This window comes from Schistocerca serialis, chromosome 3 (assembly GCF_023864345.2).
Source record: "Schistocerca serialis cubense isolate TAMUIC-IGC-003099 chromosome 3, iqSchSeri2.2, whole genome shotgun sequence".
NCBI lineage: Eukaryota > Metazoa > Arthropoda > Insecta > Orthoptera > Acrididae > Schistocerca > Schistocerca serialis.
In genome coordinates, this window is record NC_064640.1 from 301,971,615 (window position 1) to 301,984,496 (window position 12,882).

General features: G+C 37.6%; 1 protein-coding gene across 5 annotated transcripts in view; it reads right to left on the reverse strand.

Annotated features, from left to right (window-relative positions):
* The window catches only part of LOC126470093 (transcription initiation factor TFIID subunit 3), a 337,538-nt gene that overhangs the window by 10,418 nt on the left and 314,238 nt on the right, over positions 1-12,882 (reverse strand). For all 5 annotated transcript variants that reach the window (XM_050097646.1, XM_050097640.1, XM_050097644.1 and 2 more), the window contains one exon: positions 10,288-10,424. In XM_050097646.1, the coding sequence (XP_049953603.1) occupies positions 10,295-10,424 (130 nt within the window). In that variant the 3' untranslated portion in view covers positions 10,288-10,294. The remainder of the gene's footprint in view (positions 1-10,287; positions 10,425-12,882) is intronic.

Below are 12,882 nucleotides of genomic sequence, written 5' to 3' on the forward strand. Positions count from 1 at the left end.
ACGGTACATCCAAACCGTCATCGAACCCATCGTTCTACCATTCCTAGACCGGCAAGGGAACTTGCTGTTCCAACAGGACAATGCACGTCCGCATGTATCCCGTGCCACCCAAAGTGCTCTAGAAGGTGTAAGTCAACTACCCTGGCCAGCAAGATCTCCGGATCTGTCCCCCATTGAGCATGTTTGGGACTGGATGAAGCGTCGTCTCACGCGGTCTGCACGTCCAGCACGAACGCTGGTCCAACTGAGGCGCCAGGTGTAAATGGCATGGCAAGCCGTTCCACAGGACTACATCCAGCATCTCTACGATCGTCTCCATGGGAGAATAGCAGCCTGCATTGCTGCGAAAGGTGGATATACACTGTACTAGTGCCGACATTGTGCATGCTCTGTTGCCTGTGTCTATGTGCCTGTGGTTCTGTCAGTGTGATCATGTGATGTATCTGACCCCAGGAATCTGTCAATAAAGTTTCCCCTTCCTGGGACAATGAATTCACGGTGTTCTTATTTCAATTTCCAGGAGTGTATGTGGTTTTTGGCCTCAGGACAATTAAAAACAGATTTTTCCCATCTGATGTGATATGACCTTGCCATGGTGGATGGGCTTACGTAACTAACAGTATCACACCTGTACACCCATGCACACTGAGTAGTACAGTTTGTTTAATGGCAAACGTACACTTTAGGCATTGTTGTATGATTAATTTGTCATTTGTAGTCGACCACTATTAAATTACGATTCTTACAGCACTATCTATTGCTACATTTTGTAACTATTTATTTTTCTTCTGCCATACGTTTTCCCCCTTCTTCAATAATATTCCGTTGCAATTTCACATCATTCTGACCAGTGGTGTTATTTCTACAGTAGTTTGAAAGTTTAACTTTAATTATAATCACCCTGTATAACAAAAATCATGGGATGGTGTCATTCAGTAATAACAAGGTACCACATATGGGTATGACTGAGGTTTCTGCTGATTGTAAAAATTAGTTTTGCACATTAATAATTATTGTGATTACATTCTCAAGTGAGACAAATAATTTTCAAAACAATGCACTCATAGCTTTCTTGTCTACTATTTCAACCGTTATTTGTATTCAAAATTTTCGTATTCCAGAATGTTTCAACCTTAAAAATTTCACTACCAATTTTTTTCAGAATGAAAGACATTAATGTATGTTTATTTTACTTTAATATTTTAGTCAGAAGTACCACTATGAAAAAAAATATTTCCACCTGTTTGTTTTCCAATGTAAGGATATGAGCGGGTGGGGGGGGGTAGAGTGTTATTCTGACTTGGGACGAGTGTCCCAGTGTTAATGAAATGAATAATGATCTTGTATTTTCCTTTATGATACATATTTTGAGAAAATCTTGGGACGTGTGTCCCAGTGTTAATGAAATGAATAATGATCTTGTATTTTCCTTTATGATACATATTTTGAGAAAATCTTGGGACATGTGTCCCAGTGTTAATGAAATGAATAATGATCGTGTATTTTCCTTTATGATACATTTGAGAAAATCATTTGAATCATATTTTTGATTATATATATTTGACAGTTCAGTTGATTATTCCATCATCATCACATGCAAATTTGAGTCACATGTGACAGCCACATCGATCCTCCTCCTTGTGATACAGTGTAACACAGTTATCGCCCAATGAAATTTGGCACATGGTACACAAGGTTTTTGTTCTAATTTACATCTTTCTCTTAGCACATCCTGCACATCTTCCTCTTGTGGATGGTCCCCAACATTCACCATAAAATTGTATGTAAAACTTGGGCATCCAGCAGCCCTCCTTTTAACAATCATATCTTTCTTCCCCAGTGCAATCATTTGCTCTGTAAGTGTGATAAGAAAAGCAATCTATGGCATTTTTTGTAATGAGACATCTAGTGAGTAGACAGTTAACAATGAAACTTGAGGACAGCATGATTTAAATGTGCAATCTATAATTATAACAATTCTTCATATCATTAGCAGGCTTTTCTATACCCTTTACATAGCAAAAACATGTATCAAATACCTGCTGTTTTTTTCTGGTAACTTATTGTGGGGCACATACATCCCAATGATAGTGAAAGGGCTGAACCATAATTCTTTCCAAAACCCAGTATTATAGTTTTTTTGCCCCAATTCTTCTGATCCCAAAAGTACAGTGTGTTCCATTATCTGATGACCGCCTGGCTGGGGAATTGCGGCCGTGGAAGCCACACCTTCCAGTCGAATGGGTCCATTTGAGCAGTGAAACAGGCATCACGACTGTCACAGTGAAGTTCACGAACGCAACAATGGCAAGAGCGAATCATTCAGTTCCACAACGAGTGTTTAATTTATGATTCATATGTGAGTACAGAGTCCACTCGTACAGTTCGGAGATTGTTTGAACAGAAGTTTACATGTGTTCGAGTTCTGAGTCGTGATGCAGTTCACAAATTAGTAAATAAATTTCATGAAATGGGAAGTGTTCAAGACAAGAAGCATAAACAGTGACATACAGTGCTCACAGAAGCTCGTCTCGATGACACTGCATAATGCCTGGAAAATTCCCCTAAGCAGTCTCTTAGAGATCTTTCGCAGCAAACACAAATATCATGCACCTCTGTACAAAGAGGTGCTAAGCTGCTTGGGCTAAGGCCCTATAAAGTATCGGTAGCATGAGAATTTCAACCTGGTGATCCTGCGCACAGACTTAAATTTTGTGAAGGGGTTTTAAAACAAGTGCATGACGGTGAAATGGATCCTTACCTCATTCTGTTTTCATACGATGCTTGGTTCCATTTACACGGGCATGTTAATTCCCAAAACTGTCGACTCAGGACTGCAGATAGACATGTTGCGCTTCATGAGGAACCCCTTCATGATCAGAAAATAGGGTTGTGGTGCGCAGTTAGTGGTGACAGAATAATACGCCCAATTTTTTTTTAATGACAGAGTTACAAGTGAAAGATATGTGCAAAACATTTTGCGACCTTTTTTAATGAACCAAAAGACAAAGAATGAAGCTTCACATTTTTTCAACAGTATTCAGCAAGGGCTCATACAGCCAATGTTTCTTTGCAAGCAATTCACAGTGTGTTCGATGAAAGAGTGATTAGTAACAATATCTGGCCCAATCGAAGTCCTGATTTAACTCCGTGCAATTGTTATTTGTGGGGTGCACTGAGGGGACAAACTGTGCACAACAAATCCTCACACACTGGAGGAACTCCAGGATAAAATCCGCGAATCAATTAATTCAATATCTCAGAGATAATTACATTTCATGATTAATAATTTCTCGAGTAGATGTCAGAAATGCGTGGAAAATAATGGCAGGTAGTTCCAGACACCCCTTGTGTGACCTGGGCGAGTACAAAATTTATTTGCTTATATTTTAAATGTAGTCATGTCATACCACAGCAGTAGATGGGCGACACAGCAGCTGATAGCCAGGCAACAGAGAGCTCGCTGCCTGGCATCTACTGCACCGCACAAGCGGTCATCAGATAAATGGAACACCCTTTAGTATGATATTTACATAATATTTATCTGATTATAACATAAGATATTTTCCCCAAATTCATCTTTTGGCAAATATAATGTCATCTTACATTCACAGATTAAACTACTGCTGCTGACGTCAATATTTTCTGTTGTTTAATAGATTAATATTGGGGGTTGTCCTACATTTAAAGTGAAGTAATTTGAAGCCATATTGTCTATTAATTGATGGTGATTGATCCAAAAATACGAAAAAGTTTTCTGAAACCACTAAGCCACAAAATTCGATGACTACTAAATTATTTATTTAGTGTCATGTTTCAAGGTGATACCTCATCATCGGGCTACACTGACATTACAAAACCACTTACCGTAAGTGTATACAGACATAAAAGTTTCTTAACATGGTTATTGTGATCATCCTGTTGAGAGAGAGAAGGATAACGTAATATGAGGCAATGTCACTTTGTATATTGATCAGTAGTTCACACAATAATTTTTATAAAACAATCACTCTCTCCCTTCTTGTGGCATGGCATTGTTCTTGTGATGTGGTGACGGATTGCTATTTTCATGGCTCTCTTGGATTTCTTCACCATTGTTCACAAAACTCACAAGGGTGAATGCTACTGACAACACCTGGATCGACATATTGATAGTAAAATCGAAAATAGCCTTGTTTTGACCACTGCTCTGTGTTTTGCACTGCTGATTTGTTTTGGGTTATCGTGTTATATAAACTCATCCTTGTGAAATTTGCAAACAATGGTGAAGAAATCCAAGAGAACCACGGAAATAGTGATACCTCAGCAAGTCACAATAAGAATGCCATGCCACAAGAATGAAGTTAGTGATTGTTTTATAAAAATTTTCATGTGAACAAAAGACTAATACACAAAGCAACATCACCCCATACTAGGATATACCTCCCCCCGGGGTGAACACAACACTCATATAAAGACACTTTAATATCTGTATACACCCACAATAAAACGTTCTCGGTTTTTCAACCGCGTCAATTTGAATAAAATCCTCGTGCTTTCTATGGCCATCTCCTCCATCATCGTCAGGAGTTCACTGACTGCTGGGGCTGCTACGGTTTCTCGTTTATATAGGCATGATGACATCATCAGCAGCCAATCAGATCAATCCACTGTGGCCCGCACGCGTAAGTCGACCCGGGCAGCTAGCACAGCTATTGCCCGTGGCAGCACCAGTGACGTCAGGTGGCGCCAGGGGCAGGCGCCACGTTTGAAACTGCCGCTCCTGCATCACACATCTGTCTCTGCTTTCTTTTGATGTCCAACGCCCGTCCCCATGCCCTGCTGAGTGTGTATCCCTGGTCTCTGTTGAAATTGTTGTTGTTTAAACGAATCTCAGCCGTTTCCTTTATAACAGAGTCCCAATATGTAGATGCATGAGCCAACACTTTTGTATTTTCAAACTGTATTTTATGTCCGTTTTCTAGGCAATGCTCTGCTATGGCCGACTTGTCAGGCTCCCTTTGTTTTATATGGCACTTGTGCTCAGTACAACGCTCCACAACCGTGGGAATTGTTTGTCCAATGTACATACTGCCACATTCACAGGGTACACCATACACACTGGACACACTAAGAGCAATGTCGTCATTAACAGGGCGCAACATATCTTGTATCTTGGGGGCAGGCCAGAACACTGGTCTTAGCCCATGTTTCTGCAATCAGTTCACCCACCTACAGACTTGCCAAACATCTGGCAGGATTATTAGCACCAAAATTGGGACATTGCGAACACCATTTTGTCAGCTCACAGAAATTTGTTGAGACACTCAAGAGAATGAAGATAGGCCCAAATGACCTAATGGTTGGCTTGGACGTTGTGTCACTTTTTACGAGGGTGCTGATACAAGATACGCTGGATCTTTTGGCCCAACATTTTTCTTCTGGAATCATTAAGTTGTTCCGTCACATCCTAACGACAACGCACTTTTTGTACTGCGATGAATATTATGAGATGACAGACAGCACAGCCATGGGATCACCACTGTCTCCAGCAGTCGCAAATTTCTTCATGGAACACTCTGAGGAGCAGGCTCTGCAAACTGCGACATTACGGCCTTCTTGCTTTCTATGATACGTTGATGACACCTTCTTGATATGGTGTCATGGTGGAGATACACTACAGCAGTTCGTCGATCATATGAATGGTGTCCATCCCAACATTAAATTTACTGTCGAGATGGAGAAGCACGGCAAGCTTGGATGTTTTGGTTGAGCGGAAAGCAGGAGGCCAGCTTGGTCATTCAGTGTACCGGAAACCAACACACACTGAACGGTACTTGAACGCCAACAGTTTCCACCACCTTGTACACAAGAAAGCTGTCCTGAACACATTGATTCATAGAGCCAAGATTACCTCTGATGACGACCACCTACAGTCTGAATTGCAGAACTTAAAACGTGTTTTCGAGGAAAATGGATACAGCAAAAAGAGAAATCGCAAACGCTTTCAAGGGCCGCTGATGAAAGACACCTGGTGAATCAATAGAAGAGGCTAAACGGACTGTATTCCTGCCATACTGTGGAGCAACTAGCAGTAAGTTAGGACGTCTGCTGCAGAAGCACGGGCTAAGACCTGTGTTCCGGCCCACCCCCAAGATACGAGATATGTTGAGCCCTGTTAGAGATGACACTGCTCTTCGAGTGTCTGGTACGTATGGTGTACCCTGTGAATGTGGCAGTATGTACATTGGACAAACAATTCGCACGGTTGCAGAGAGTTGTACTGAGCACAAGCGCCATATAAAACAAAGGGAGCTTGACAAGTCGGCCATAGCGGAGCATTGCCTAGAAAATGTACATAAAATACAGTTTGAAAATTCAAAAGTGTTGGCTCATGCATCTACATATTGGGCCCATAAATAAATAATTTAGTGATCAATAATTTTATGACTGGTAGCGGTGTCTGAAAACCTTTTAATATTTAAAGTGAAGCTTTGGTAATTGAGTTCAATGCAGATTTATTTTAAAGAATTCACAAGAGCTTGAGGAGAAACAGCAACATCAGCTTGTCTGAGAACTACAATGAATGTGGGGACAGGAGTGGTGAGCAAGAAGCAAATTTCATTGTGCTGCCAGCCATGGAAAAGTATACCACATAACCTGGTTTTTTATGAGCATATACTATGTTTAAACTCAAGTTTGACTGAATCCATTTGTACTCTGAATTGGACACATACTCAGAAACAGTATACGTTTCTGCAGGAGACTGTAGAAATCTACATAGGTACCTGTTTTGTACAGCAATATTGTCAACATTTTCCATGAATTACGATGGGAATGAAAGGGTGTGTATCAGATGCTGGTTCTACATGGTGAATGAGAGTGTGGCAAGCAGTTGGCATATTTGGAAGTAAGAGACAAAGGAATATTGTCGGATTGTCATGTAATATAGATGCAAAATCCGCTACATATTCACAAAAACATCTGTCTTCTCAGGTCCCACCATCAACACCATCTCGGAAACCACAACATATTATGAAGAAACAGCCACATACTTGTGACAATGAACATAAATTTTATTTATGCTGTTACACTTACATCAATTTTAGCTGTGCTATTAGATCCCACCCTAAACACCTCCTCTGAAATTGTGATATACTGTAAGAAACAGCTGGAGATTTGTGACAACAAGACTATAAATTTCACTGCTACTTGTATTAGTTGTGTGAAATTATATTCCAGTGATGATGATGATGATGATGATTGATGATGATGATGATGAAGAAGGGCAGTGGCACATCTTATATTCAAGTAATATGGTACACTAGTTAAAAATTTTAACTTTCCAGGAAATTCTTGGTGCATGTTAAAATTTCCCTCTCATAAAATAGTATCTATTATTTTGCTATTTTCTAATTACACAGTTTTTGGTTAAACAAATTCACTTCACTGCAAATTGTGTCTTTGTATGTTTATTATTTTCTTTTGTGTTAATATCCGAAACGTAATAGTCCTGTATTTTACCATTTTGTAATTTCTGTAATATTTGCATCTATAAAGGGGCACCACACACAATGTACCGGTCAGGTGATAGTCAAAATATGAGCATTTATATGTTAGTCACTCACCAGTGACATATTGTGCAAAATTTTACGTCTATCAGTCCCTATAATACAATGTTCTATAGTCAGTCAGTCTGTGTCCAGAAGTAGATCTGTACAATTCTATTCACAACAACTTGTTGATTTGCGATGCTACTAGTTAATGCTCATTAGTCTAATAAGAGGTTATGTAGCTAACTCATCTGTGATGTTAAATTGAAGTAGTTCAACAGAAACAAGTAAACCATCTGAAGTGTTTATGAAAAATAAATATGTATGAATTAAAAGTTAATACCAACAGAGCTGTGAAAAATCATTTTACAGTTGTTTAAAATTCCTAATAATCATCAAGAAGTAGTAAGGTATAGAAGGAATTCTACGAAACTTTAGAGGCATACAAAATGAGTTGATAAGTTACAGTATTTTAAAGATAATGAGCTGTGTTTTACAACTACTAACTTGTGTCAAAATTGTTTAATGTTTCTAGTTTCCAAAGACAAGTCCTCCAAAAATGAATAAAATAATGAATGACATTGAACAATTTGTGTAAAACTAATGTTAAAAAAAAAAAAAGTGGGGAGAAAGAAAGAAGACGAAGTAGTATATAGACTTTCAATGCTCACTATGTAGATACAAAAGTTAATTTTCACAGCAAATCAATTTATTGTAAAGGAATAAAATTTGACAAGATTAAAAATGCAGATATATATTTTTATTATTTTTGAATGCACTGTTTAACACACACACAAAAAAATATTTCATACCCCCAATTTCATGTTGAACATTTTTTACTGATTGATGGCTTATGACTGTATTAAAAGTGTGGGTGGAAATGACGTTTATCTCAAAGACACAGAGAAGTTTAGTGAACACTGTAAAAATAAAACTTAACAATGAAAAAACAATTTTCACATTTAATTTTATGCTCTATCATCATTTTGGATTTCTGCTGTCACTCCTTAGTCACAAAACCGATTATCATCTTTGTGTCTGAGGAGGAGGTGATGACATGGTTGGAAAGTTTGGATTCGTTATTAGTTTTGTATGGCTATTGCCATTGTGAGCTTGAAACTTAGACTCATTAGTTATTTTCAATGATGGATTCACTGAGTTATGGTACATAGTGTAGTGCGCAGCATGCTAGTTTGGAAATCAAAGTGGTCAGGCAGGCCCACATGGAATCCATATGGTGGATTAATGGCCATTGGTTGGTATATCAGCCATCCTGAATGTGTATTTTAGGTGGTTTCCCATGCTTGTTTAAGCAAATGCAGGGCTGGTCACAAAATTCCACCTCCGAGAATACAAGACACAAACAGTTCACATACAGTTACACACAGAACACAATTTACATTACACAATTCAAGCGATCCCAGCTACAAAAATAAATAACCAAATAAAATATCCCAAATCTTGAACAAGTGAACCCTGTGCTAGACAGGATAAATGGTAAGGGAAAGAAAGAAAGAAAGAAAGAAAGAAAGAAAGAAACAAACAAACAAACACACAAACAAAGAAAAAAGAAATGTCACCTGCTTACTGGTACAAATTTAAGAAAAATGTGCTTTCATTTACATTTCACGTTTACTTACAGTTTAATTTAGAATTTACAAATTCTTTAAAACTAGTACCTCATAATCATGTTGATGCTGCCATAGATTTGTTTGCATGGGATGTTTTATCTGGGGACTGTTAATTCAGGTGTCATGTGGGTGAATGCAGTGGGGTAGAAAAAGGAATGCCTAATGAGACTCTTCCATAGACATGTGACCTTGCCATCAGAGATAGAAAAATCGGTGAAAAGCAGGATAGAATTTGTACATTTTATGACATAAAATCTGAAATAGGTAGAAATGAAAATAAGATGTGAAAAATGGTTAAGCGTAATGGATGAAGAGAGGACTGTTCAAAGAACTGATTCAGGTTATAAGTATACAATAAATATGAAATGGTAAATGAAAAATAAAGCCCTCATCAACATGAAGGTTGGTTCAAGCGCCAAAGTGGTTTACTAGGCATGGCTTCATTGGAGGTGGTAGGCTCTTGTTCCCACTGACCTTTGAAGTGACTTACTCACCAATTTATAAGGAGTCACAGTTTAATGTCAACTCCAAACAACAGCAAAGCTCATCATTTTTCACAATAACAAACAATGCCAGAGGTGAAAGAAATGATAAATGAAATTAAAAATCTTAGGACACATCGAGAACTGAAACCCATAATTTTGGATCTGTAGTCTAGCATTTAACCACAGTCACCCTCTGTTGCCTAACGTAATAGATGAAGAGTTGCAGCAGAATGGTTGGATAAACATTGTTGAGACAAGTACTAGCCTTGGTCAGGTCATAAAGAACATAAGGCATTACTTGTGGATATAAATAAGGAAGATCAGCTACTGACAGTTGGGGAGCTAATTTGAACAGATGACGACTTCATGCAGCAAGGGAGAGGAGAGAGAAAGACAGTAGTAGTTACAACCAAGGGAATTGTAGTATCAACAAATAGGCCAATGTATGTGCAGACGGCAAAAACAGGAGTATATACTCAGTCATTTTAGAGAAGTGCCAAAGACAAAAAGAACATACACTGGAAATGTGTGATGACTGATTGCCAAAGCTCACCACACTAATCTGGTGTCATGGAAACAAGGTCCTGACCCCCACACCAGCTATTTGTAACCACAAAAAATAAAATTCCATGCCATTACCTTCACTTCATGGGACAACTTTTTTCTTTCTAGATTTCTTCTTTTTGTCAACAATATTCTCCTGCTTCCTGACAATGCATACACGGCAGTACCAGTCTTCATTTTCATCTGGAGGAACTTGAATGCCCACACATACCCTGGAAACAGTATTGCTTATATTTTACACAATTTCATAAATTACAAGACACAAAAATATGCAAAATAAAGAGAACTGGTAAGTTACGACTGCCTGCCAACTTTTCATTATCCCCAAATGCAAAGAATGTAGCAAAACAATACTACACATTCAACTCCTTAAAGTCAGCCTGGGGTGAAATTTGTTTCACTCTAAATTAATAAATTTTCTCATAGTGTACACATGTATGACGCAACACAAATATTTTACAAGCTTTACGTTAGGATTTCAACTCAAATGTACATCAGTTAATCTTAAGTTGGTGTGACTTCAAAATGTGCAATTCAGTTTCTAAATTTCTTAACTTTCAATCTTAGAAATTTTAAATATATTAAAACCTATAATTACATTAGGTCCTCATTAAATCAAATAATCATGTAGTCTCTAAACCTGCAGAGAAACTATGTATAAAAATAAATAATTTTTATTGCCATGTATTCTGTTGATATCAATATCACATCCATAAGGAACATTAAATGTTGTCAGATATTTACACATTTGAGCATTTTTAGGACTGACCTATTGCATTATTTGAATAAATACAATAACCTTGATGAAGCAACATTCAGCTTATCAAGTGATAGGTATACAGAATAAAGCATAGTAGAGTTTACAGAATCTGAGTTTGATGCAAATAAAAACAGAACACTCTGTTGGGCACATTCTTAGATTTTTTAAAGTTGTTTCAAATATATTAACTATCACTAGAAAAAAAGAGGTGTAGCATAAGAATAACTTTGATGAAAGCAGGAAAACAGAATTAAAAAAATAAACACATAAATACAAATAAACATGGCCAAATTTTAAAAAAGTGCAGTGAAACATTTACAAGTTCTCTGCGATCTAAAAGCAACAAAAAAGGAGACAGATTTTGTCAGCATGATGAGTTAATGTGCACAGAAAGATATTTTCGATTAAAAATGAGTGGTGCGATACCATTCATAATACTGCAAATGTTAAAAAACATGGGTTATGGCAAAGAATAACAAAGAACAGTTATAACACATTGTACAGTTTTTCACAAGTTTTCAGCGTTTATTGCTGGCAACTGACACACTGACTCTATAAACAAAATTCACAAAGTGTAATGTCGGTGGGCTTCGGACACTTGTGCTGAAATGAACGGCGGAGGACATTTTCACTAGCAAATGACAGTAGTTGCTGGACAGCACTTGCAGTGTGTGGCACGCTTTATGCATGCATACTTGACTCTCCTGCAAAAATTAAGCAACACTATTTGTTTAACATGACACACCATGTACGTATTTTCATTTTGTGTGTACACAGGTGCTGTCAATTTTATATGGCAGTTATGTTCACTTACTTTTCCATTCAGAGAAAAGTGTGGCCACTTGTCCCCACATCATTTAACAGACAGTCCACTTAATATTCCATTTTTAAACATATAATTAGCAAATTATTGAAGCCTCCCAAAAATGATTGTTTTCAATTAGTTCCTGAACTGATTTTTGTAAGGCTACCACTTGAAAATGATCTTAACTCTCACATATTCTCATATGAAATTATAGTCTGTATTAACTTTCACACACACTGCACTCCCTATGTTCAGAACCTGGTGAAACTGGCATCATAAAATTTAACTAAGTATATAGTAAAGAGTACACAATTCTAGTGTCAAGTTTCTGTCAGGAGAATCATGTCATCAGTCACATCCAATGAGAGTCTTCATTTTAATATGTAACTTTCTGTGGTGTTGAAGTTGGGTGCCTCTGCAGATCAATCAAAGAGCTCAGTTTTTAACTGTGCAGAAAATTAAGTCGTAATCTATTCATTACTGTGGATAAGCAAACTATATTGCTGAAATTGCATAAAACCTAGTGGATATTGTACATTCACAATGGTTACCAAAAAAGCTTCTTGATAGCAAGATAATGGTAAGAACTGATGATATTGCAAATATGAGCATGTGCACCCCTACAGATTATGTCCAATTCACACATATGACAGTAACAACTTCATCCAGATACAGACATGTTATATGAGTTAAACTGGGTTACCCAAAGTCTACGAACATGAAATGAACCAGGCTTTGTTCTAATATATGTCGACTCATTGTTCAATATTACACATCTCCAGTCTCAGTCTACGGAAAATGCATGATAGCATGAGGGTAATCCAGGAAGTAATACCCTATTGTACATTTCCATTTCACTGGTTTTATAAAGCTTCTATCCACAGTCAAATGGTTTCATCGATACTGAATTCAGTGTAGTATGAGTGCCAGGCAAAATAAGTTTTCATTGTGCATTCTGCCTGCATTTGGGAAGGAGGAGGATGGAAACTCACCAAGCCATTTTTAACCCTAGGATGCATATACAGGGCCTCAGAGGCCCTTGTATGTCTTCATTTTTAAAAAAATTCTGTAATTTTTTGTTTGATTTCAAACTGCTTTCCAGTAC